Source organism: Osmerus mordax, chromosome 16 (genome assembly GCF_038355195.1).
Source record: "Osmerus mordax isolate fOsmMor3 chromosome 16, fOsmMor3.pri, whole genome shotgun sequence".
NCBI lineage: Eukaryota > Metazoa > Chordata > Actinopteri > Osmeriformes > Osmeridae > Osmerus > Osmerus mordax.
This window is the reverse complement of record NC_090065.1, coordinates 8,443,294-8,468,924: the sequence shown is the minus strand read 5'-3', so window position 1 is coordinate 8,468,924 and position 25,631 is coordinate 8,443,294. Positions and strand designations below refer to the sequence as shown.

General features: G+C 38.7%; 4 protein-coding genes across 4 annotated transcripts; 3 read left to right on the top strand and 1 right to left on the bottom strand.

Annotated features, from left to right (window-relative positions):
• The first annotated feature begins 823 nt into the window (after positions 1-823).
• Positions 824-3,349, top strand: LOC136959311 (dnaJ homolog subfamily C member 5-like). The gene is made up of 4 exons (XM_067253613.1): positions 824-930; positions 2,299-2,512; positions 2,779-2,947; positions 3,255-3,349. Exons 1-4 carry the CDS (start codon positions 824-826, stop codon positions 3,347-3,349), a joined length of 585 nt encoding a protein of 194 aa, XP_067109714.1.
• A 778-nt stretch (positions 3,350-4,127) lies between these two features.
• On the top strand, positions 4,128-11,020 carry LOC136958501 (E3 ubiquitin-protein ligase TRIM63-like). The gene is made up of 9 exons (XM_067252457.1): positions 4,128-4,409; positions 4,644-4,816; positions 5,947-6,124; positions 6,286-6,381; positions 6,469-6,702; positions 6,879-6,901; positions 7,019-7,143; positions 7,630-7,916; positions 9,453-11,020. The coding sequence occupies exons 1-9, from the start codon at positions 4,245-4,247 to the stop codon at positions 9,558-9,560; spliced, it is 1,389 nt and encodes a 462-aa protein (XP_067108558.1). The 5' UTR covers positions 4,128-4,244; the 3' UTR covers positions 9,561-11,020.
• Positions 9,709-10,749, bottom strand: LOC136958502 (corticoliberin-like). Its single transcript, XM_067252458.1, has one exon. It carries the CDS (start codon positions 10,727-10,729, stop codon positions 10,229-10,231), a length of 501 nt encoding a protein of 166 aa, XP_067108559.1. The 5' UTR covers positions 10,730-10,749; the 3' UTR covers positions 9,709-10,228.
• Positions 11,021-20,611: 9,591 nt separating the features above from the next.
• On the top strand, positions 20,612-25,631 carry adhfe1 (alcohol dehydrogenase iron containing 1). The gene is made up of 14 exons (XM_067253232.1): positions 20,612-20,666; positions 20,868-20,905; positions 20,982-21,031; positions 21,220-21,273; positions 21,479-21,633; positions 21,890-22,086; positions 22,464-22,541; positions 22,652-22,757; positions 23,211-23,363; positions 23,800-23,898; positions 24,022-24,100; positions 24,209-24,305; positions 24,611-24,768; positions 25,379-25,631. The coding sequence occupies exons 1-14, from the start codon at positions 20,614-20,616 to the stop codon at positions 25,460-25,462; spliced, it is 1,401 nt and encodes a 466-aa protein (XP_067109333.1). The 5' UTR covers positions 20,612-20,613; the 3' UTR covers positions 25,463-25,631.

Genomic DNA, 25,631 nt, shown 5'->3' with positions numbered 1-25,631 from the left:
TACTCACTATATAGACAAAAGAATTGGGACACCAACACATTACACCTACAGGAGCTTTTATGACATCCCTATTCTAAATCCATAGGCAATAATAAGGAGTTTATGACGATAATAATCCCTTTCTGTTTTAAGAAAAAATTATATGTTATAGTAATACAGTACTCAATAGAGCAAGATATATCCCTGTTGGTCGGTCTCTGTCTATAGTACTGACTTTAAACCACTTGTCTTGACTACCTAGGTGTGGTTATGAGTCCCATCTGTCCTCTGTTTAGCCAGACTCCTCAGCAGTATGGTCATTGGTCACGCTTACCTCCGCCCTGCACAATACACCTAGCCAACCGTCTCAGCTGAAACTCGATCAAGCCTACAGACACGGCATGGATCATGGGCCTATTGGTGGCCTGTGAAACACAAGTCAACGGGTTCTTGAATCTTTCATTTCCTTTCAGCTTTAAGTCTACACCAACCAACAATAGCTGTCCTTTACTGGTACCTATCTATCAACAAGATTTAACCAGGTTAGGGGCCTTGACTGAAGTTTGGATATACAGAAGAAAACAGAAGGAAGAGTGTTATAAGGTCCAGGTATCTATTTCGTTCCTACTTATTTCTTTAAACATTATGATTTGTCCTACTTTACCTCCTCAAGGAAAAAAATAAACTGGTTACTGGGTATATTTTCCATTGCTTGATTAGTGTATATGCTCAGTATGCTTTGTATAGACAATTGTTTTAGCCTCGTCTAATTTTCTAGATTAAGTGCACTGAACTTTGTATGAAATGTTCCATGTTGTGTTCACCAGCAGGTAATGGTTGTAGGATGTCTGGATCCAGGCAGCGCTCCCTGTCTACATCAGGCGAGTCTCTTTACCAATTAATGGGACTAGAGAAAGGTTGCACACATGATGACATAAAAAAGTCCTACAGGTGAGAACAACACATCTTTCTTTCTTTCATACATGTACTATATTGCCAAAAGTCGGTGATACCTGACCTTAAACCTGTAAAAAGCTTGATGGAACATCTCTTCTGTATTAACCTCAGTTTGTGCAAGGGGACAGTATCAAGACATTTAACAATGGGGAAGGTTTTTCATGGTTTTAGGCTGGAGCCCTAAGTTGTTGTGGAAATACAAAAGCTAATACCAGCTTCTTTCAAACTCTGTGGCAACAATTTGGGGGGAGGCCCTTCGGACCTTTTTTGGCTTGATAAAAAGAGGTCCATTCACAAATGTTTTGTCAAGTTTGGTGTGGAACAACTTCCATGGCCTGCACAGAACATGATCAAACACATTTGGGATCAATTCTAACACCATCTGCAAACAAGGTCTAATCACCCAATATCAGGACCCGACCTCCCTAATGCTCTTGTAGTTTAATTGAAGCAGATCCTGCATTAATGTCCCAGTGTCTAGATCATAAGCCATCCCAGAAAAGTGAAGGCAGTTATAGGAATATAAAGTGGGAACAAACTCCATATTAATGCTCATGATTTTGGAATGAGAAGCTCAATAAGCAAGAGTCCGTATACTGAGCGGTGTCCACGTACTATTGACAATATAGTTTTTTTTTCTTTTAATCATTTATTATATAGGGTTGGTTTGTAGGATGGTTATTGTTATTTTAGTTCAGTCTTGCTCAGGCTGATCCTTGTGAAAGCCTGCAGCATCTCGTGGGACTCTATTTTGAACTACCGATAATAATACATATTGTTACTATTTGTGTATTTGTATTGTAAAAATGTTTTCAATCCCTTTGTTACTTATCTACACAACTGCAAGAGATATTTTAGCTCATTAACTAAAAAAGTAAGTAGTTCAAGTACATAACGGTTTGTCTCACAAGGTCCCAAAGTGGTGGGTAGCTACAGTATGTGCAATAATGTATTGCATATACCTCACCAGTGGCAATAAAAGTTACAAATAAATACAACCAATATGCTTAATGTATTCTGTAAAACTATTATCCGTGAATGCTCATAATTAATCATTGTAATATAATATAAACATATTTGTGCTGACAATTGCCTGACACTAGATGGAGCAGTAGTTCTAAGGAAAACAAATGCCTAGACACATTGGACTGTCAATACACAAAACATAACTGTGCAGACAATTTTGTGACAAAGATGCCTCCAAAAGTTCTATAGTTCCTTTTCCATTTCACAAGAATTTACTAATCTCGAAACAAAACATATGCATTTACCACCATATACACTACTGAACTGTGCTATACTATTAGTTTGAGAAAATGTTCAAACTATTAATAAAACACTGTTAAAAATGTGCTTCTTCAGAAAACTAGCCCTTAGATACCATCCGGATAAGAATCCTGATAACCCTGACACAGCGGAGAAGTTCAAGGAGCTGAACAGCGCTCACACCATCCTGTCAGATGTTACCAAGAGGAACATCTACGACAGTTATGGCTCTCTGGGACTTTACGTAGCTCAGCAGTTTGGGGAGGAGAATGTCAACACATACTTTATGCTCTCTACCTGGTGGGCCAAGGTGAGATCAAATCTAAACAATCAGATCAAAAGGTCACATGTGGTATAATCTGTACCGTGAAGGGCTTCACAGTGGGTATGAAATAATAACTAGTATCCTGATATAGAGGCTTGTATTGATCAAACAACATTTTGAGAAAAACAGGAACAATGTGTAAAGCAAGCGTTTATTTGTGTATCTGGGTGCATCTGTGTACAGCATGTGTGTGTGTTTGTTCTAATTTGTCTATCTACCCTGTACTGACCTATATACATTTGTCCTGCCAGAGTCTTTTTGCCCTGTGTGGCGTTATAACAGGGTTCTACTGCTGCTGCTGCCTGTGTTGCTGCTGTAACTGCTGCTGTGGGAGGCTCAAGCCCACGCCTCCTGGAGAGGGAGCAGATAGCTATGTCTCCCCCGAAGACCTGGAGGAAGAGATCCGCAATGACATGGATGGTAAGGGGTTGCAGGGTGCACACACCATACTCACACACACATCTACTGTACACAAACTATGAATGTGCATATAATAATAAAAAATAATAAGACCCACTTTTTTTACATACAACACACATCTAACTATAATGTGTGAGAGTGTGTGTCTGTGGCTTGATTATCTCGAGACCTGGGCACTGTATGAAATTGCATGTCGGCAGCTGTCCTGCCCAAAGACTTGCAGTGCCTTGTTGTTTGGATGAGCTGGAATGCATGCACACACAAACATACACACACAAGTATTAACTCATATTGTACGATTTTTTAGATGGAGACACTCCAGTGGTACACCAGCCAACTAATGCTAGTGAGAAGACACAATTGATTGGGGACCGAAAATACCAAAGAGATTCCTATACCTGAGCTCAGAGCATCATGACATCAGCAAAGCATAATCCGTCAATGTACACTACATGACTGCTTAATTCCATAATAAGACATGAAATGACTAATGTAAATAACTTGTGTACTTTGTTTGCTTTTGTTCACAGTAATTTTGTTGAGCTATTTTTGTTCAATGGCTGCAGTTCATGTTTTAGTTTGTTAGTCTCCTGATTCAAGTCACTCTGAAAACCAATCATGTCACTAATCACACCTTAGTTTTCACGTAAATATTTATTCAAATGGATGATTTTGTCTGATTAGATCAACATAAAGTACAAATGTTTATATGGCTAGACTATGATAACGTTGCTTTCAATATGCTTGCTCAATTCAGCTCACATAAAAAATATGTTGCCCACCCTTGTTGTATATTTGGTTTGAAGTCAAATAATGCTGTTGGATTAGAGAAAGAAAAAAAAACGTTTACATAAAATAAAGCAAAGGTGTGTAAATCTGCCCCTTACTTGTAATAGGCTTCTACAGAGATTTTTTCAGATGATTGAAAGGTAGGCTAGCTCGGCCAGAGCCCGGACACGCAGATACACATGCTTGTGTTGTCTGATAGCTACCCCTTCCTGGTTAAGAGGACAACAGCTGGACCCCCTATTTGTTACACATTCATATATGGGCAAGTAAGCATGGCAACCCTTGACGTGGGAGTTTCTAAAAACAGCCATGACACTCAACTGGCGAGCGACGCGATCCGTGTGAACAAACTTGGAGGACAGCTCTCGCGAAGGCCCAGTGACTGCGCATTATTCTGGAGCAGGCCTTGTTCAACGATTAGTTTACCAGGACAGTTCTTAGGGAATAAAAAGCCAACCGTCTCTGTGCCTCGTGCACAGGGTGGTGTTTGTGGCTCTCGCACTGTGCAATGAGTATCTCTCTGGAGTATTCGCATTCCACAAAGCAAGACACCATGGACAGCTTGGAGAAACAACTTATCTGCCCTATCTGTTTGGAAATGTTTACCAAACCCGTGGTCATTCTACCTTGCCAACACAACCTCTGTCGAAAATGTGCCAATGATATTTTCCAGGTAGGCTTTAGGGCTTGTATTTTTCCTGTATCGAAATTAGTAGTCCTCTCATTTTTTACATGAACAGAAATATATGTTTGTTTTTAAATGTATTGCTGAGAAAACACAATGTGTATAGGCTATTCCTCAACATTTTCACTTTCCCATGAACAGTATCACACTCACAAATACAGTGTGTGGTGAAATTCCCTATCTGCCTTCCCCTAACACCATCACCTATGTCTTGCATTCCAGGCCTCCAACCCTTATCTATCAACCAGAAGTGGCTCAACAGTGACTTCAGGAGGCCGTTTCCGCTGTCCATCTTGCAGACACGAGGTAGTGTTGGACCGTCATGGGGTCTATGGTCTACAGAGGAACCTCCTGGTGGAGAATATCATTGATATGTACAAACAGGAGTCCACAAGGTGAGACAGACAAATGGTCTATTTAAGACTGCAAGGACATCAGATCTGAATATAATAACTGCACAGTTTGTTAGTTAGACAGTTAGGCCTGATAAACCTGTCCACTGTACTACACTATACATACAATTACATATCTCAAGATAACATTGTACAAAATAACAATCGTTTTTTTCTTGGTTAAGACCCATAGACCAGTCATGGGTTTGAATCCATAGGTTCCCTGAGCAAGGCCTGGACTCTATTTTTATAAGTAGGCCAGTGAGGCAGCAGACAAGACAGGGTACTATTTATATTGCTGTCTAAGCCTGACTATGTTCATCTGACATGAACTTGTTATAGCCTGTTTTATAGATGGACGTACCAAACAATTGGTTGCACAATTAGTTCGAATTGGAAAAGTAAGATTGTGTTTTGATCAAATGTCAGCTCTTCTCATCTTCTTTGTTCAAATGACAGCATCTCATAATTTCACCAACTAACTACAACTTTCCAAACTTTACCCAAACATTGTTTTGTTATTTTTTGTACTGGTTGGTTTCTACTGTTTATCGTCTGCCTAGCATTTGGCCTACTCTTGACACTTGAGTAATTATCATTTCAGTGTCCATACTGTAGATGGCAAGGAGCAATCTTTCACTTTGGCGTGTAGTCTGAATCTGAAAATCACTGCTTTTAGTGCCAAGCAAAACCCTTTTAGCCACCATGGTGTGGTAAACAATCAATCATGGTTTGATACAAGTGGACTATTTAAAACACTTAATTTCAAATGTTAGCAAATTCTTAGTTGCCAAATGAAATACTGGCAATGCAACAGGGCACATTTTCAATGAAAACACAAACAGACAGGCCGAGAGTCTGAAACATGGTAAACATCGACCAATGTTTGATAAAGCAGGTGTCCTTTTCATTGTTGAATGCACTTCATTTGAAAAAATACATAACATTAATAATCAGCAGATACATAGGAAGTACCTATAACACCTGTTTTGCCTCTCTCTCTTTCGCTTTAATAACATCATCTAAAAAAAACTTTTCATTTTTACTTCTCTTTGTACATTAATCTTTGACCTAGTTTATATACATGCCTCAAAAATGTATACTTAACAAGACACACTCCTGTGATTTACTAGGCCTGAACCTCCAGCAGAGACTAAATGTGACCAGCCTATGTGTGAGGAGCACGAAGAAGAGAAGATCAACATATATTGTGTAACATGTGGAGTCCCCACCTGCTCTCTCTGCAAGGTTTTTGGAGCACACAAGGACTGTGAGGTTGCCCCGCTGAACAATGTATTCCAAAAGCAAAAGGTGGCCAAGTTTCATTTCTACTTTTTTCTGCCTCTAAAAATCTCTGCTACACTTTGTTTAACATTCCATTGTGCCAATTTGGCCCATACCTAATCTTGGCACATCTTGGAAATGGCAAATGTTTGAATTGTAGTGTTGACTGTTGTCTTTGGTGATTTCAGGCAGAGTTGACGGACTGTATAGCTATGTTGGTGGGCAACAATGACAGAATCCAAGCCATCATCAGCCAGCTAGAGGAGACCAGTAGGGCAGTTGATGTGAGTCCACTGCTTCTTTCTGTTTGAATAACTAAATCTTAGTTAGCCATCTTCAAACATCACATCCATCATGTTATGCTTTTTCAGGAGAATGGCAGAAGACAGAAGTCAAAGGTGTGCGAGAAGTTTGACCACCTTTACACTATCCTAGAGGAGCGGAAAGGGGAGATGACCCTGAAGATCAACGCAGAGCAGCAGGAGAAAATGGACTACATTTGTGGTCTTAAACGGAAGTACACTGAGCACCTTGAGAGCATGGCCAAGATTGTGGAGACAGGCATTCAGACGATGGAGGAGTCGGAGATGGCCGTCTTCCTCCAGGTAATGAGATAATGGTGTACTTTCAAAGGAATCAGAGAGGAGGAGATCTCATCTGGAAGATGATATTGCATAACTGGCCTCCTCATTAGTGAATTAAAGAATCAAGTTTAATTAAAAAGATTCCCAAAAACATCATAATCCTGTGACAAATAATAACTTACATATTTGTTTTACAGACTGCTAAGCCTCTTCTTCAAAAGTGAGCATGACATTTTAATGTTATCATAAAACATTATGTAATCATAAAATACATGCTCTGCAAGTGTCAATATATCTATATAATTCCCCAATTTGGTTCACCAAATTTTTCTGTCAGGATTACTGAGGGCACAAACACCTCTCACTTGGACAAAGTAGAGCGCGGCTATGAGAACATGGATCACTTCACGGCTAACTTTGACAGGGAGAGGAGAGCATTGCTCAGTGTAGACTTTATAAAAGGTAGGTTTCACAACCCTATTGTCATCTGTATTGTTGAATGTCTCCATTCTATTGCAAGCTAGATTTTCCCCTATATTTTCCCCATAATTATTGTCAGTGACTCATTTTCAGAACTTTCCTGCATTCAAATGTTCTTTTTAAGGACAACAATTGAGATTTATATATACTCATAAACTCATAAATGTTTTAACCCTCAGGCCTTTTTCAAATCTCAAATTAATCACACATATGCACATTCAGTATGTTGAGGCAGGTGCTTTAGTCATAACATACACATACAGGTGAAGAGATGTTTGTTAAATAACGTGTTAGATTTTCCTATTCTACAGTATGACCTAACATTTAAATCTCCAGCTTGAGGATGCACACACTGTAAATGTATCCTTTTATGTTCTCAAGAGACTAATCTAACAATTAAACAGCATGCTCAAGTGAACCAGATTTGAAGTACGTTTCTTTTAATCATTGTTATTAACTACTAATCAGATGATGAAGATGAAGATGGTGAGGGTGCAGAGAGAGGAGAGGATGCAGGAGAGGGGAGAGTGTTAACTGGTGTGACACACACTGAGACCTCCCATGCTGCAGGGGGAACTGGCATTCGCCCGCCCAGGCAGCAGCTGCAGCCGGCTGTACCAACCAAACAGAGCCCAGTCCAGCAAATGCCAGCCCAACCCCAGAGATTCACCGAACCTCCAGGCAACCCACCTACCCAGGTCCCCCAACAACCCCCTTTATTGCCCCAGACCCTGCAATCAGACTCCCAAAGTCAGGTAAGAAGACATTAATTCATTGAGTAGTAAAACTCTTATTCAAGATAGCAGTTGGTAGGATCACCACAGTTTCCTTAATCAAATTCATGTTGCAATAGTGTTGTTAATTGGTGGGTGTGGTCAAATGTTCACATTTCAATCTCAATATCAATCCCAAATAACCAACAAGCTTCACAAACGGTATGCATTTATTCATTTGTAAATCAACATAATCAGTGTAAAAACATGGCAAGGGAAAGTAGACAGTTATGAGTTGGTGCTCGGGATGGCAGCTGTGGTGTTTTTACCTCAGCAGGCGGCTGTAATGATGATACACCTGCCTGCTCCCTCATTGCCAGGGCACTACATGAGTAGAGTGTAAAGGGTAAGGGAAATAGACACGGGTGGGATTGGCACTGTTTTCATAATTAGCAGCCACTCTGCTTCATGTCATCATCACTGGGTTTCATCTGCATGTGGAGTGCTAATGTGAATGAGCGTAGAGTTCAAGCCAACACATCGTCATCGGAATGAAGAAGCCACCTGGAGCTCTTGCGAGATGAAGAGTCTGGACTGTTTCACAGAGCATATTGTTAGAGATGCCCTTTGACTAAAAACCCTCTCAGTGTGGGTCTGTGTGGGTATGTGGGTTACCAGTGACATCAATTCATATACCCAGTGAGGAACAACTGAGGAAGGAATACTGGCCAGTGACACAGTAACACATTTAGTTAGATGAGCAAAAAGACACAGTAGGGACATAGCTACAGGGCATATAATAAAATATAAGATTGATTAGTCTGGAAGAAAAACAGCTTGCTGTTTTGTTTCTTCACAGGAAATGGTTATCTGCCTCATAGTTTTGGCTTTGCTTATTACATTGCATCAACTTTTGAATCTGTCTACCAATATAGCACTATAGGGTAGGATTTAATTTTTGGCATTTGTACAGAATACTTTTTAATATAGTCAGAACTTTATTGACCTAGAATGAACAAAGCTTTGCTTTGAGCCATTGATGCCAAAGACCCCATGATTCTGAAATTCAATTTAATTTTACAATACAAAAATAATGTGTACCTTAGTAATTTTAGTATTATTTTTACAAATATAGATAAAATTAAATTAAAATAAACTGACTGTTTGTGTAATGGTAGAACAGAGTTAATGTTGAAGATGAATAATCTTCATTTACATTTTTACATTTACATTTATGCATTTAGCAGACTTTATTCAAGGGATTAAAGTCAAGTGTTACATAACTGTATACAAATATGACGTACCTTTTATTCTGATTGGGTGTCCTAATGTAGGGCTATAGTTGGAGCAAATGTAGCAAGGTCATTCAAAAGTCTGACTTGCTAAACCTGATTTAGGCTTAGATTGTTTTTAACTATCTACTTTTATAGCTCTTTCATTTAATTCAAATGACACATTCCATAGCTTTTTAAAATAGCTAATCACGATGTTAATGCAAAAGACCACTGTGGTATGAAACATTAGTAGGGGGTGGACTGTCATAGTGACACAGCGCTGTTTATTTTTCTGTTTTCACAGATACACTCTGATATGGCAAGTCCACACAATGAAAGCCAGCCAAACACAGACGACAAAGATGGACCGCGTCATGTTTTCTCCTTTTCTTGGCTCAACACTCAAAAGTAGTTAATCATAGCTGAGGACTTTAATATTGGGTTAATTAACATCCTTTATCCTGCCTTTGAAAACAAAGCTCATATAATTGATCTCTGACTGGATAAATATGTGTATGTGTAATATATAAACAATATACAGTATGCAGAGTATTGCTCCAGATGTGCGTAATGGTAGATTTGCACATGGGTTTATTTGGTGAAAAGTCTGATACACTCATTGATTTAGAATACACCGCAAACTATATTATGTAACTTTGAATTGTTTTATTACAAATATAAATATTAGACATTCTCTTGCACAACAAATATGGTTGCTCATACTGTATTTTATTATCAAACTTTAAAACAGATTGGGATTTTTAGAGAGATCTTGTCAGCTTGGACAAAAGAGATTGGTGATCTTGACAAATTATATGTTATGCTTGAACAGGCACATAAAATTTAAGTATGTCTTTGTACAGTATTACAGCAGTTTCACGGGACTATGTATGTTCTATTCATAACGTAATGTAATTACTATAGAGAAAAAAGCTTGAATTTATATTTGCTGTTATACAAATAAAGAAATAATAAATAAAAGTCAGAATTCAAGTAGAATGCAAACAAACAAACCACAAACAACTAATGGCACCGTATTATGCCCAAGATGTAAACTTGGGAAAATCATCCTTTTCACTTTCATTTTCCAAAGATGTCCATCATCCTTCTGTTACTATTTGCCTGCTGGGCTATTTGCTCCGCCCGAGCCATTTCTAAAACTTCTCGCAGCAGATGGAACGTCAGATCCAACGAAATAGGAGGCTCTTCAGACCGCTTTCCCTTTTCCTTGGAATCATCCACCTGGTTATCGTAGCTACTTACGAACCGATCGATACTATCAACTTTACCTTGAAGAAGTTGCTGAGTGAGTTGAAGTTGAAGAGCCCTGTTTACCATCTTTGAGGGTGCTCCGGCGAATGCGTTGGAATCGGAAGGCGATGCATTTTGGTTTGCCTTGTCAAGCCGGATGAAGTATTCCTCTCCTAATCGCAAGATAATGGGAAGAGATAGCTGTTGGAGCTCAGTTTCAAGAGTCTTCGATGGATGCACAGCTCCTCGAGTTTCAATGGCTCTACATTCATATCGTGGTTGGAAGGCACTAAGTAGAGCCACCGCGGAAATGAAGACATTAAACTTCATCTCAGGAAATTAGGAAGAATCTGAGGATAAAACATTTAATGATGTTATAATAGTGAGGATTTCAAGTACTCAAGTATAGGACTGTAGGAGTCCTCAGGAAAGAGTTACATTTACTTCAGCTGATTATTTGTACTTTGCTTGAGTTGAAAGTTAAAATGTAGAAGAATGCAATAAATGTATTTTTATAATGCATGTTTATAATGTGATGTAAAAAAGAAAATAAATACATGTATGTTAGTGTAATTTATAAATGTACATGCATATAAAATATTGTCAAATCACCAATTAAATCCACAAAACAAACATACCTGAGGTTTTCTGAAGTAGTTAATACCACTTTAATGTTGCTTTTTGTTCCTGAAAAGGATGTCCTCTTACACTTCTCGCGTCTCACTCTTCGCTTCTCAATGAACCTGCAATTGTCCGTCTCCAAAAAAGCATCGCGAACATACTTATATATCATAGACTTGAGGCCATGTCATCCTTTTCTGTGAGCTAAGAATCTGCGCAATCGCCAACGTATTGCAGGCAACACCTGAATGTGAATGGGAAACGTAGTTTCGTTGAACAGATGAGTCATAAAACAATTGGTATGGGTCACATCATGTTCAACTGACGACGTACACTTTCTTTAATGGGAATAGCATAACTAAAAAGCTATGCTTTGAGCAAGCATTACTTTTTATATAGTTTTAGACATTAATCATCAAGGTATTGTGAATTGACACGGAGGTCTGTCTAACAATGGCCCAATGGTTTCCTCTCTAAAAGTGTGTGGCAATTATACTGTATGTCAGAGAATTCAGATCGGCAAGACCGTTAACGACAAACGTCCTTGTGCACCTGCCTGCCAAAGAATTTAGGTAGGTGGTTGGTCAATACACTCAATGGTGTCAACCTCCAGCAGGACACATGACCTTTATAAGCAAATAATGGGATGAATGAATCACTGACATTTTACTGTTAAGTTGACTAAGTATCAGAGTAGATTAGAAAAATAAATGCATTTTTGAAGATACAATACAATATAATATTAGCAATGCACAATAACCCATGGTTCTACATGAATGCTAGTAACAGTTAACAGAAATGCAGATAAGGTAATTTCCTCCATTAGTGGCTGAATTTTTTAAAGATCATTTGTTGATTCATTGACTATTATTTCAATATAGGTGTTCACAGTTGCTGCTCTACTGGCGTAAGGTCAACTCAAAACCTTGAAATTGCATTACTGATGCCAGACAATGGTGGTGAATTTAAACAAGTTGCACAACGGACATCACCTATTCAAGACAGTTGAATACCATAATGGAAACGTACTGACGTAATGATAGCCTACCTTTCCTAAGGCTTATGATGAAGAAGAAAAATCTGAGCATGAAGGGGCGCATTACCAACTTTTACAAATATTTGTAATTAGTTTGTATGGGAATAATTTTATACATTCTCATTACAGGCCCTACAGACAACTTCAAGACCTTACAAAGCGTTTCAGAATTATAAGCATTTGTATTCGACCAATATATACATAAATACATTGCAAGTAAAACATTGGGTCATGTGCCCCTTTAAGGCCCAAGTTGGCTGAAATAATCAAATATTTTCCCTTTTAAAGGGAAACACAGCCAAGAGCTGGGTAATCACATATCAACAGGAATATCATTGAAAGCCATTGGGCCACCAACAAGTGTTGATTCATTTTTTGAACATTGAGGATTCAGACTGAATGTTGTGGATTCTAATGTAATTACAATTTTTTTCCATTACGTACTTGGAATTTCCAAGTGTCAAATGGTTTCAGAACTTAAAACATGGAATGTTATTTTTACACTTACACGTGATTAAATGGAAGTTGTAATGATGGCTGGAACAATGAAAGAAAAATCAATGGTTTGTGGCCTTTTCTTGCTAGGTTGTTGCCAGTCTAATCTCTGTCACACTTTGGCCTTTAGAGGTGAGTGAGTGATGATGACAAAATCCGAGCTCGATCTCATCGATGGGATTCATCCAAATTGTAAATGACCTCAAAAGCTCAAGTAACCCTAAGGTTTGAATGTGTTATAAACAAGACATTATATGGATGTCACATACACTGGATGAGTAAGGACTCCACTAGCACACATACTTTATTTTCAATTTAAGTTTTAATGAGTAACAAATCATTTTCAACCAGAGACTCACAGCACAGCAACACACATTGATGTATTCCTTTGAAATGTGTTGTTCGGGCCAACGATAGGCATTATACTGTTTATCTTTCCATCAGCTTTAATTTGTTGTCATCAGTCATTAAATACAAGGAGCTTTGAGGACTGGGAAACTGACTTGGGGATTACGAGATACGTGTTACTCATTGGACAGTTCCATTGAACAGTTAATTTTCATGTATGTAATTAAAGTAAGTCTAGTCTATCCAGTGGGTTGTGAATGTTCTCTGGTTCATTTTATAATACAATTCTAGTGAAGACGTGGTGTGAATCAACAACACTATTTTATGGTTATTATTTTTTGTGTTCAGAGGTCAAACTAAGCAGCTTAATTAGGGATGGAGGTTCACAAAGCCCTCAAGGAAGAACTTATATTGACCTTTTGCCCAGTGCTGAATACTGATACATACCACAACACTCTGGATAATATCAATTTAAGAAACCACTGACCCAGGGATATTTACTTGCGTAACATCATGGAGAAAACATGTTACCTATCAATTCCTTGTTACTGCATGTTTCACATTTACATTCATTTAGTGGATGCTTTTATCCAAAGAGAAATACAAATAGATTTTTGTAGATTTGTCCACAATTTTATGCTGTATTTTTTTGGCCTGTCCGTCTCATGCAATGAGGAGTAGTTGCATACTCTTTAAAAAGCTTTCCAGTGAATTTTTTTTTTTATGGCAATTTCTTTTTTAAAGGTGACAGTGTCAGGTTAAAATGTAGACATATATGTCGTCACTATGAGCTAGTGCCCTTTAGGAAAAACTTTAAGTGTGAAAATAGATAACAATGCAGCCTGGAGCTTTCCTGACAATTAAGGTCAGTGTTGAGACTGCTGCTCATTTGCTTGTTCTGATATCACTGTCTTGCACGGACGTGCACATAAACATTCACACACACAGTATATTCCCACAAACAACCATACCTAGGAGCCTGCACATACACACGCCCTGACAAGGAAGGTCACATTAGCTGGGTGTCTGATGGAGATGGAATGCTGATCAGGACCCTCCTTGTCATCATTCTGACTGTGGGTTAAGTCTATTCGAACAACCATCCCTTGCGTATATCTACGTAAGTCTCCTTTACAATAAGATGTACAAGAGATGGTTCAAATGCAAATCAGTAATCTAAGAGATTGCCCTGCAATTAAAAGAGCAATTTTCTATCCACTGTTCCACTGTTAAACATAAGGTTAGATTTTTTCAGGACATTTTTACTTGCTAGACCATAAAATGGTACTTTCATATTAGGAACTCCTGGCTTTACTTGTGTATGGTAACAGGGGAAATCATGTTTACATGTGACTATGTGAATCCAATTTTCCATAACTTCCTCTTTTGACATATTAATAGAATGCAATTGAAAAAGTTAGTCAAATGAAAAATGTTGCCTACTCTTCATGTGAAAGGAGCAGGCTGAACTTTCTGTTGAGTGGAAGATGGCATTTATTGGTAGTCATCTGGCATTACCTCTTGTGTATTAACAAATGTACATGTACCCATACAATGTATGGGTTATAAATTGTATGTTCATGGTTATGCAAGTTCCCAGACTCCCATAATGATAGCTAGTGCACATCTGTTGGAAGGCTTCTTAAAGTAGGGTCTAGTGGAGTCAAAGAATGGCCCAGGTGGAATGAATGCATCAGATTCCATCTCCTTCGGAATGACCTTCAAATCAAGCAGAGGTCTCCACTCCTTTTGAATTGTCGTTTGCTGCGGAATCCAATCTCGGAAAGAGCTCCTCCGGATTTTCCTGTTGACCTCACCATTTTGTAATTACAGCAATGACATTGGAAAATCTTGTCACATATCAGCTCATTGCACGTTTCATGATAAGATCCTGGTTGCTATGAAAAATCATAAAAGCCTCCCATCAAAAGCCCTCCTACAAAGTAGAAAAACCAATCCTGCAAAGAAAAGTAAACTACTTTCTGAAAAAGTGTGTACATTTTGTCTGTCAACAGACATATTACTGAAAAGTCAATTTTGTGTAATGAGCTTGCAATTTACAAATAGATCAGCGACTTCATTAGCATGTACCATGATTCTGAATTGTAAACCAATACAGTTACTTTCTATTTACTCTATGTTATCAACAATGTAGTCGTCTTATGTATGTGGATCTCATTTTACAATAACCAAGGTTTGAAAAAGTAAAAAGTTTAATTGATGTCGTTCTCTGGGCTGTCCTGTAGGACTGGAACATTGTGGTTTAATTGAATCCCAAGTCAATAGACTGTTGTTGAATGACTCACTGTGGAGCGGCTGTGTGAGTTCCCTCACCTAATTGTTTCTTTTTAATGAGACTTATTTTTCAGAAGATTCACAGAATAATGTCATCAGGTCTTGAGACAAAAATACTCAAAAGCAGCCCTTAATAAGAGACGGACTTGCAATCTCAGTTTGTTTAATGTTACACCAATTACTAAGCAGTTGTTACAGAAGTCGGAAATGGAGTTGAGAGAATGTATCTTTGTATCTCTGAGAATACACCTTCATATGTTAAATAACACAGATCAATCAAATCAAATTCATGCACACTTATGCATGTACACACACACACACACACACACAAATGTTTTCATTTCTACAACCAGAGAGATATCTTGAATTGCTACATAAGTCCTTAACATTGTACTTGATAAAGCTACTTTGTTCAGCATGGTTTAGCAAGTCAAATACCTTTAAAAAAAAGTATTCACCTAAGTCCTACTAAGTGCTAATTATCATGTCTTAAGAGGAGTGCATTTCAGAACATTTATAAAGAAAATGACTAAATCATTTTACTTTTACATGTTTTCTCCCACAGAAATCGACATCAACAAAGACCACTGTGGAATCTTGATTATATTCACAGCTGTAAATCCTTAAAAGAGGTCCCTGTCCTTCATTCCCATTTATTGTAGGCTATTTGATAACAACAATTTCATTTCATGGTGTCCTTCATCATTTTAAACAAAACATAAGCATTATGTAACTTGACATGTTTCTCTTAAGAGTAAATCAAGTCTATTTCAGAAGCTCTGAAATAGGCAGGCTTGATATGTCCTTTACACAGACAGTCCTTTCTGTCACAGCTACAATGGAGGGCATGGAACCAGGCAGTGTTGCTCAGTGGACAGCTCACCATGGGTTGGCTTGGTCACGACATGCAGCAAAAGAATAAATGCTCATAATATCGTTGAATTAATGGGGTAAAGGACTAATGTCCTTTGCCTCTGAACTTTCCGGAATGTGAATAAAGACAAGGGTAGAAGCAAGTGAAACTTTAGTTTGTGTATCTACCTGAAGTGACCAACAGGCTATTCTTCCAACAGGTTTATGTACAAGACATACTGTATATTTTTTCAAATAGGTCAATGTATATAACACAAAGCTTACTTATATCACCTCCACCAATGAGAATATTATAAATACTGTATGACCATACCGAGTCATTCTGATTCAATCACGCGTACCTTGACAGAGCACATTTCTTGCAACCTGTCTTCTCTCGCCATGTAGTCTTCTCATTACAGGTTACAACTTTAACTGGGACATGTCATGAAGATCTGCTTCCGTGCGAAAGGCAATTTTACAACCGCAAAGCCTCTGTGAGATCCACATTTCAGTAATTTGTGAATCACAATCTCCTGCTCATCCAAGGAGCCACGCTACCAGTCACAGGGTGTGACAATGGTCACATGCGGATGATGTTCCCACCTCGGAGCTACGTGTGACAGTTTGACCTTTTTGTGGAAATTATCGAATGCCATCACCCTCTCTTCCTTCTTATTCAAGGAGAAAGAAATACTTTTGTTCTGTGTTTCTGTGGATCCAAATACACTAGTAGTGTATATAGCATATAGTATATATAATAGGCCATTCGACTCATGCGTACTTGTCTGAATTTAAGATAATCTTATAAGATTACCTTAATATTAATGTACAAATTTAATGGAAATCACATTGATCAGATCTCTATAAAGACTTGTGTCAGGAACTAAACTTTATTGGAGATTGGAGCATTAAATTAACATTTATACCACTGCCTACAAATCAAGAAAGCCTTTAATGAGATACATACTGTGTTGAAGCGCCTGAGGGACTATACTGGTCATCATGCATGGCCTAAAGCATCTTTCACTTGCATATATAAATCAATGTAAATACTGCTTCTCAAACTTAAATTATGGTCATAGAGGTCATGGTTACTGATCCATCCATCTCTGACAGTACATTAGGCTTAGCACAAAATGCCAAAATGCACCACAAAACAATGGCCTACAAACAAGTGGTATTTTTTTAATAATAAAATTAACATTAGTCATAGTCTCCAATAAAATTACCTGAAATAATTTTAAAGCATTTTATAATGGCTAATATAGCCTACAGTTTATGAAGTAGAGAGAGGAAAAAAACGTGAAGGTGACATTATTAGTAACGGTAATAGTTTAAAAAAAACTTTCCACACCTGTGCATAGGCGTAACTGAGGAAACCACTAGATCGTGATGAGACAGTCAAATAACACTAGGAGGACAATCGCTGTTTCAGAGAGCTGGAGTTGGCTGCACCACGCTGACACTGAAAGGGCACATCGAGAGTTGCTCTTTCTAAAGCTGGCTGGGAACAGGGAGTTTCTTTCGCTATGTAGCTCATCTGTCCCCTTCAATAGTCATCACACCTCAACAACGTTGTTCTTCAAGCTTCCCACCTGGCTAAACATCCACGACACAGCTGGCAAACGCAGTGTAGCGGATGCACAAAACGCGGGAACTAAACAGAAAGTGAGTTACTTGGCGAGAAACCAACCAACATCAAAAAAAGCCAAGAACGAGGGTTCTCTTTTAAAGTTACGGTGCATATCAAACATGACAACTGAAAAGCCGATGGTCGCACTGAAGTGCAGATAAATCGGATGAAATATTTTGGTCAGGGAATTCAATCATTATGATTTGCCTGACAGCTGGCAAATGAACCGTGTTCTGGAAACGGGAAGTTTTTCTGAAGGGAATAGTATAGGCCTGTCTAGAAATCCATGTTCTGGATCTCAATAAAATAGAAAGTAGAATACAGTTTAAGCCGCAACAAATGAAACATGTTCTTACTATTACTTTAAAACAAAGTCAATGTAGCCTACACAGTGCATTAGCAAACATAAAGAGTTTCATGCCACATGTCATGACAAAAGCTCCTTCAGAACATATGCATTACCTCAAGCCATACAAATGTCTACATGTAGGATTGGCCAGTCAGTCACATCCTGTTGTTTTAACAATACAGTATTTATAAATTACTGAATCGCTGTCACATTTCTTTGAGGGACAGTTGGATAGTGTGTAGTCGTGTAGAAGATACAGTTAGGTCCATAAATATTTGGACATTGACACAATTTTCATCATTTTGGCTCTGTATACCACCACAATGGATTTGAAATGAAACAATCAAGATGTGCTTTAAGTGCAGACTTTCAAACATCCAAATCAGGTGAACGGTGTAGGAATTACAACACATTATATATGTGCCCCCCCCCCCCTTTTTAAGGGACCAAAAAAAATTGGACAAACTAACATAATCATAAATCTAATTGTCACTTTTAATACTTGGTTGCAAATCCTTTGCAGTCAATGACAGCCTGAAGTCTGGAACCCATAGACATCACCAGACGCTGGGTTTCGTCCCTGGTGATGCTCTGCCAGGCCTCTACTGCAACTGTCTTCAGTTCCTGCTTGTTCTTGTGGCATTTTCCCTTCAGTTTTGTCTTTAGCAAGTGAAATGCATGCTCAATTGGATTTAGGTCAGGTGATTGACTTGGACATTGCAGAACATTCCACTTCTTTGCCTTAAAAAACTCTTTGGTTGCTTTCGCAGTATGCTTCGGGTCATTGTCCATCTGCACTGTGAAGCGCCGTCCTATGAGTTCTGAAGCATTTGGCTGAATCTGAGCAGATAATATTGCCCGAAACACTTCAGAATTCATCCTACTGCTTTTGTCAGCAGTCACATCATTGATAAATACAAGGGAACCAGTTCCATTGGCAGCCATACATGCCCACGCCATAACACTACCTCCACCATGCTTCACTGATGAGGTGGTATGCTTAGGATCATGAGCAGTTCCTTCTCTTCTCCATACTCTTCTCTTCCCATCATTCTGGTACAAGTTGATCTTGGTCTCATCTGTCCATAGGATGTTGTTCCAGAACTCTACAGGCTCTTTTAGATGTTTTTTGGCAAACTCTAATCTGGTCTTCCTGTTTTTGAGACTCACCAATGGTTTACATCTTGTGGTGAACCCTCTGTATTTACTCTGGTGAAGTCTTCTCTTAATTGTTGACTTTGACACAGATACGCCTACCTCCTGGAGAGTGTTCTTGATCTGGCCAACTGTTGTGAAGGGGTTTTTCCTCACTAGGGAAATAATTCTTCTGTCATCCACCACAGTTGTTTTCCGTGGTCTTCCGGGTCTTTTGGTGTTGCTGAGCTCACCAGTGCGTTCTTTCTTTTTAAGAATGTACCAAACAGTTGATTTGGCCACACCTAATGTTTTTGCTATCTCTCTGATAGGTTTGTTTTGATTTTTCAGCCTAATGATGGCTTGCTTCACTGATGGTGACAGCTCTTTGGACTTCATATTGAGAGTTGACAGCAACAGATTCCAAACACAAATATCATACTTGAAATGAACTCTAGACCTTTTATCTGCTCCTTGTCAATGAAATAATGAACTCCCATGAGGGAATAACATACACCTGGCCATGGAACAGCTGAGCAGCCAATTGTCCAATTACTTTTGGTCCCTTAAAAAGGGGGGGGCCACATATCAAATGTGTTGTAATTCCTACACCGTTCACCTGATTTGGATGTAAATACCCTGAAATTAAAGCTGAAAGTCTGCACTTAAAGCACATCTTGATTGTTTCATTTCAAATCCATTGTGGTGGTATACAGAGCCAAAATGATGAAAATTATGTCAATGTCCAAATATTTATGGACCTAACTGTAGATGTTTAGGGTTCACAGTCCCATAATGCATCATGTTTCCATGACAATGTCAAAGCCTCTTCGACCTGGACTGCATAACTACAGTGGCATGTCAGATAGTCGAGCACACTGATGGACAGACTTGCTTTGGTAAATCTTCAAGAAAAAAAAGATTTCTCAGTATGTTTGATTAGGCTGTAGATAAAACTCAATTTGCAATAAATTGTTAATTGAAATCCAGGCCACAGCAAAAATGTATTACTTAGTTTATTGGACACGCGAAAACAAAAACATGGGCCTACGTGTGTTCAATTAACAATAAAACATGAAGGATATTTTTTCGCTTGGCTGTACAGTAGGCTAATCTATAACTCAATGCTGTTTCTAAGCAAATTGCCAAACAATTATTCTTTTCAGATAATTTGTAATTCTCGATGTTGCACTGAACAGCCTGCACCATGCCCACCAATGACAGTTTTTTTTTGTTTTTTTGTTTTATTGTTGGACTAACAACCGTCCGTCAGTGGGCTGGAGGTTTAAAAGGTTAGTGGAGGTAGTCCTATGTGAAAACTTTCCTATGACCCATGTCCTACTGATCTTTCACATTCTTTACGGTAGGAGGCGACCTTGTATAATTTGACAGTGTCTCGAACCGACTGTAAAACCCACAACACAAACATTTTGAGAAAGTTGACCACCATGGCAGGACGGAACAGGGTTGCTAATTTGCTCAGGCAACTCGAAAAAGCATCGTAAGTTAAACACAATAGCATATTCTAATTTAAAACTGTAAAATGCATTCGTAAAGTAAATACTTAATGAGGACTGACTCAATACGTTTTAACCGTGTTGTCCAAAAGTCTTCATCCACACGTGCGCAGTCAATTTTGTTTTTATTGGCACTGGCTACATAATAGCTGGAGACTAATGACTCGCTGTCTTATCTGTTACAGATGCAGATGCCCAGCGCATTCAAATACTTTGCATCAAGGTTGGAAAAACATTAAGAACTTGAAATATTTAATTCAATCAAACAATCAAGCTGTAATTAAATGCTCTTGTTTCAGGCACAGAAGCAGCCACATGCACCGTAAGAAAAACTGACTATGCAGTTGAGGTAAATAATGATTTTAATTCAAATTAAGTAAAACAATTATATCCAAGCAACATGTGCATATATATTGAGAAATTGTAATCATTTATGTTCAGATGCTATTGCACATTAAATTAAACAAGGAATGGCCTCCTTATTTTTTTGTTGACTTGACCTTGACTAATGTTAATATTTTGTATTTATTTGTTAAGATGGCCAGTTCAAACATCCGGTATGGAGAAGGTGTCACACAGGAAATTGGAATGGTGAATCATTTCTTGGTCAAGTCACAATGTAAAGTGTAAATGTTTAAATATTGTGTAATAAGAGTGTAGTTATTTAGTTATTGGAGAACTTTAAGGAACTCCATGTCACCTTTTAGGTACCACATTTTGTACCCCAAACTTAAATCATGCCTACATAGGGGCTAATGGTTTTGCCCTTGTTTTGGGGGAATTTCCTTTAACACAGGACCTTCAGAACATGGGAGCTCGTAAAGTCTGTCTGATGACAGACAAGAACCTGTCTCGTCTCCCTCCAGTCAAAGCTGTGCTGGAGTCACTGGCTAAGAATGGGATAAACTACAAAGTGTTTGACAGTGTGCGAGTGGAACCCACAGATTCCAGGTATTCTCTGCCTTTTGCCTGGAGTGGTCTATTAATGCAACACCTGAAATGAATTGTGTTGTATTTATATTAATTCTACACTTATGTCCATAAACTGCTTAACTCATTTACTGTTATCCCTCTTTCTATAAAGACGGATGTTGATAATATATTGCTACATAAAATTCTTCATGTAGGTTAGTTAAAAAAAACTATATATAAGTATGACTGCATTTAATAAGTTTGTGTCGGCTAACTGTTTACCCTTTCTGTGCAGCTTCAAGGAGGCCATCGCCTTTGCAAAGAATGAAGTGTTTGACGTTTATGTCGCTGTGGGTGGAGGCTCGGTGATTGACACCTGTAAGGCAGCCAATCTGTATGCCTGTCACCCGGAGGCGGATTTTCTTGACTTTGTTAACGCACCTATAGGGAAGGGAAAGCCGATTACACAATCTCTCAAGCCTCTGATTGCAGGTATTACTAAAAAAGAGAATCTCTTTCAGCAGTATCAGATTCTTTCCTTTGGCCACAATTAAAGATTTACATCAATAGTTACAAAGTGACCCCTGTGAATTGAAACAAGTAGATCAGAACCTAGAGTAGTGTGTAGCCACTTTATATTCTAGATATTTGTGAATTCATAGGATTTTTTTATATATCATAATCCACTCACAAGTATGTTTATTTTTAAATTGATCATCTTTGTGTATGGTTGAAAGCAAACATTAAGGACATACACACTTGTATGCACACAAACAAAGATAGAATGTAATACATTGAATTGCAGATGTTTTGTAAGTTCCTGCATGGTTGTTCTGAGGATGTGTCATTGCACGTTTTCTATTCTCCAGTTCCCACAACAGCTGGAACTGGGAGTGAGACGACCGGTGTTGCTATCTTCGACTTTGAAAAACTGAAGGCAAAAACTGGTATGTTTTAAAGAGGAAGCTTCCGCACATTGTTAGCTATTTTTAAAGCTGTTAATTATTGCAGTGATTCAAGATGGCGTTTTTTGGGGGGGGGGGGTTTGTTTACTTAGGCATTGCCAGCAGGGCTCTCAAACCGACTCTTGGAATTGTGGATCCACTGCACACTTTGCACATGCCAGAGAGGGTTGCAGCTAACAGTGGTTTTGATGTACTATGGTACAGTATATACTGAATATTGAGCGTGAATAACATTCAGTTAACCAAACCGCTGTATGGGATATTATTATTTAAAGCTGTTTCACCAGCCTTTCACAAGTGCATGTGCAATAATGGCCTCAACATACTTAGACCATATACACAATATTTTCCCTACACTTTGTACCCACTTTTATTTTATAGCATTGCACTTGAACTTGTTGCTGTTTCACTTGATGTTTACTCTGTTTTACTCCTACATTTTAGATTTAGTCATGTCTGCATATTCATTGTTTTACCTGATCTTGATATCTGGAATTGTATGATCTATACTTGACCACTACTAATGTTGTACGACCTCAAACATCAGAATTCCATGGAAAGCTCTCTCTGTCCCTACCTTGCCCTCTCTGTTTCGCTCTCTCTCTCTCTTGCTCTCTTTCTTGCTCGCTCTCTCTCACATATCCTACACAGCCATGCCCTGGAGTCCTATACAGCCCTTCCGTACAACATGCGTAGCCCCTGCCCTCCAAACCCCATCAACCGCCCCGCCTACCAGGGCAGCAACCCTATCAGTGATGTTTGGTCCAGACACGCCCTCAACGTGGTGGCCAAGTACATGAAAAGGTTTGAATTGAATCACGTTTGAATCATGCGTGTTGGAAGAGGGGAAACATCTAAAACATGCAGTGCAGGGGGTCCCTGAGGACCAGGGTTGAGAAAAACTGGCCTGAATTATAAACATTAGCCAGATTGTTGATCTTGCAGAGATATACAGTACTGTTCTTCACTATTTCTGTCAACACCCAATGGTCGATAGTTATGGTATGTCAATTAAGATACAGTTGAACAGGTATCTGTTCTTATGGATGAGGCCTTCAGCAAGTCTAGCTTTGGTTCTCAGCCTGACCGTGAGCCCAGCGGAGTGTACAAGAAGAAAATAATCACACTGTACATTAAATATTCTGCCGGGGACGATGAAATAGCTGTACACCTGCATTGCAAAATGTGATAGAATGGGGTCCTGTATCTTTGAGTCTGTGTTTGGCTCTGTCTGCCTCAGGTCAGTGTATGACCCTGAGGATGTGGAGGCTAGATCTAACATGCATCTGGCAAGTGTATTTGCTGGGATTGGATTTGGTAATGCTGGAGTACACTTGTGGTAAGCCTACATGTCATTCTTCATATGTATGTATGTATTATATTAAATTCCATATACCTTTTATCAGTTCTTAATGACTGGTTTATGGTCTAACTGGTTTGTCATTTTTCTTCTGTTGTTCAGCCACGGGATGTCTTATCCGATAGCTGGAAATGTGAAGACCCACAAGGCCAAAGGCTATAATGTGGACCATCCTATTGTGGTAATGCAATATATGGGTTTCCATTCACTAATTTAACAGAACAATCTTACCTATAGTATAATTCATTGTGAATTGCGTGTGTTTGTTTGTTATGCCGTGGTCCTCAAGCCTCATGGTCTGTCAGTGGTCCTAACCTCCCCAGCAGTCTTTACGTTCACGGCCAGCATGTGTCCAGAGCGCCACCTGGAGGTTGCAGAGACACTTGGTATTTACCATAATTTCATCATAAAAAGTGTTTACAGTAACATACTGGAGTGATTTTTCTTAAAATATTTTTGACTTACCTAGAAAGAAGATAAAATGGAGGGTCGGTATCATAGGTATACAGCATATTGAAAAGATGGTTTAATTATAATGCAAACAAAATTTAACAAGACAGTTTACTTAAATCACTGTAGATGCTATGAGTTAAATGTCATCAAGTAAAGCCTTAATTTTCACTATTTTTTTTGGTAAGCACATTCTTACACTATTATTCTTTCTTAAATATCCAGTCTTTGTCTTTTTAAGGGGCGGACGTGAGCAACGCTAAGAGAGACGATGCTGGCCTACTATTGGCCGACACCTTGCGGCAGTTCCTGTATGACCTCAACGTGGAAGACGGCTTGCACGCTGTGGGTTACACCAAAGATGATGTGCCAGGCCTTGTGAAAGGAACTTTGCCTCAGGTACACAAATACACGTTTAACATTATTGTTACAAATCACATCCTCAAATTATTACCTAGTGATTTCCTGAGTCAAGGATCTACTAGAGGATTCTTCAGGTAAATGAGTGTAGCCAAAATGTTGGTTTAGGGAATTCCGCTCATAGTCTGTTAATTGGACGGTGGAACGGTGACTTGCACTGTGACCTCACTGCATGAAGGTGCTGGTACCAAATCCCACTTGGGGCACCATCTGGTGCAACCCCAATATAGAATGGATGTATAGATTGCTCTTCTGTCCATGTCCCTGGCCCTCAGTCACTATGATATGGCTGATCACTGCGTGCCCTTAGATGAAGGACTGCAGGGTGGGAGAAAATCAGAGAGGGGATTTAATTGGTAGACACTTGAACTTGTGTTGGTGTCGCGTGATCAGTAAAATGTTTATTTTTGTACTTTTCAGTTCAGTAAAATTAATTATAAGCCTGTGATATCTTAACTGATCAAATGTCTACAAGACTTAATGATTATGTTTCGTGTCACTACGACTAAGTATTTGGACAGGAGAATATCTCAGATTAGTGTTCTCCTAAGGCTTTGCTTTTCCAGTGTGTCACTGTTGTTTATTGCAGGAGAGGGTGACCAAGCTGTCCCCAAGAGAACACACAGAGGAGGACCTGACTCATCTCTTTGAGGCCTCCATGAAGCTCTACTAAGAGTGCAACACACCTTCACACAAGTTTACACATTCTGACACACATACTGCACATGCATACATTCACACACCACGAAGTATAGTGTAAGAGATCCCTAATGTAATCTTTGAAATAAGTCAAACTTTATTAACAAAGTCAAACTTGTATCCATAAAGATTGATAACGTTTA

Coding starts and splice junctions, on each gene's coding strand:
- LOC136958501 (XM_067252457.1), top strand. CDS start 4,245: ATGAGTATCTCTCTGGAGTATTCGCATTCCACAAAGCAAGACACCATG. Junction 6,703..6,878: donor AGATGGCCGTCTTCCTCCAG/GTAATGAGATAA, acceptor TTTGTTTTACAG/ACTGCTAAGCCTCTTCTTCA. Junction 7,917..9,452: donor AATCAGACTCCCAAAGTCAG/GTAAGAAGACAT, acceptor CTGTTTTCACAG/ATACACTCTGATATGGCAAG.
- LOC136959311 (XM_067253613.1), top strand. CDS start 824: ATGTCTGGATCCAGGCAGCGCTCCCTGTCTACATCAGGCGAGTCTCTT. Junction 931..2,298: donor GACATAAAAAAGTCCTACAG/GTGAGAACAACA, acceptor GTGCTTCTTCAG/AAAACTAGCCCTTAGATACC. Junction 2,948..3,254: donor GATCCGCAATGACATGGATG/GTAAGGGGTTGC, acceptor ACGATTTTTTAG/ATGGAGACACTCCAGTGGTA.
- LOC136958502 (XM_067252458.1), bottom strand. CDS start 10,729: ATGAAGTTTAATGTCTTCATTTCCGCGGTGGCTCTACTTAGTGCCTTC.
- adhfe1 (XM_067253232.1), top strand. CDS start 20,614: ATGGCAGGACGGAACAGGGTTGCTAATTTGCTCAGGCAACTCGAAAAA. Junction 20,667..20,867: donor AGGCAACTCGAAAAAGCATC/GTAAGTTAAACA, acceptor TATCTGTTACAG/ATGCAGATGCCCAGCGCATT. Junction 22,758..23,210: donor AGTGGTTTTGATGTACTATG/GTACAGTATATA, acceptor TATCCTACACAG/CCATGCCCTGGAGTCCTATA.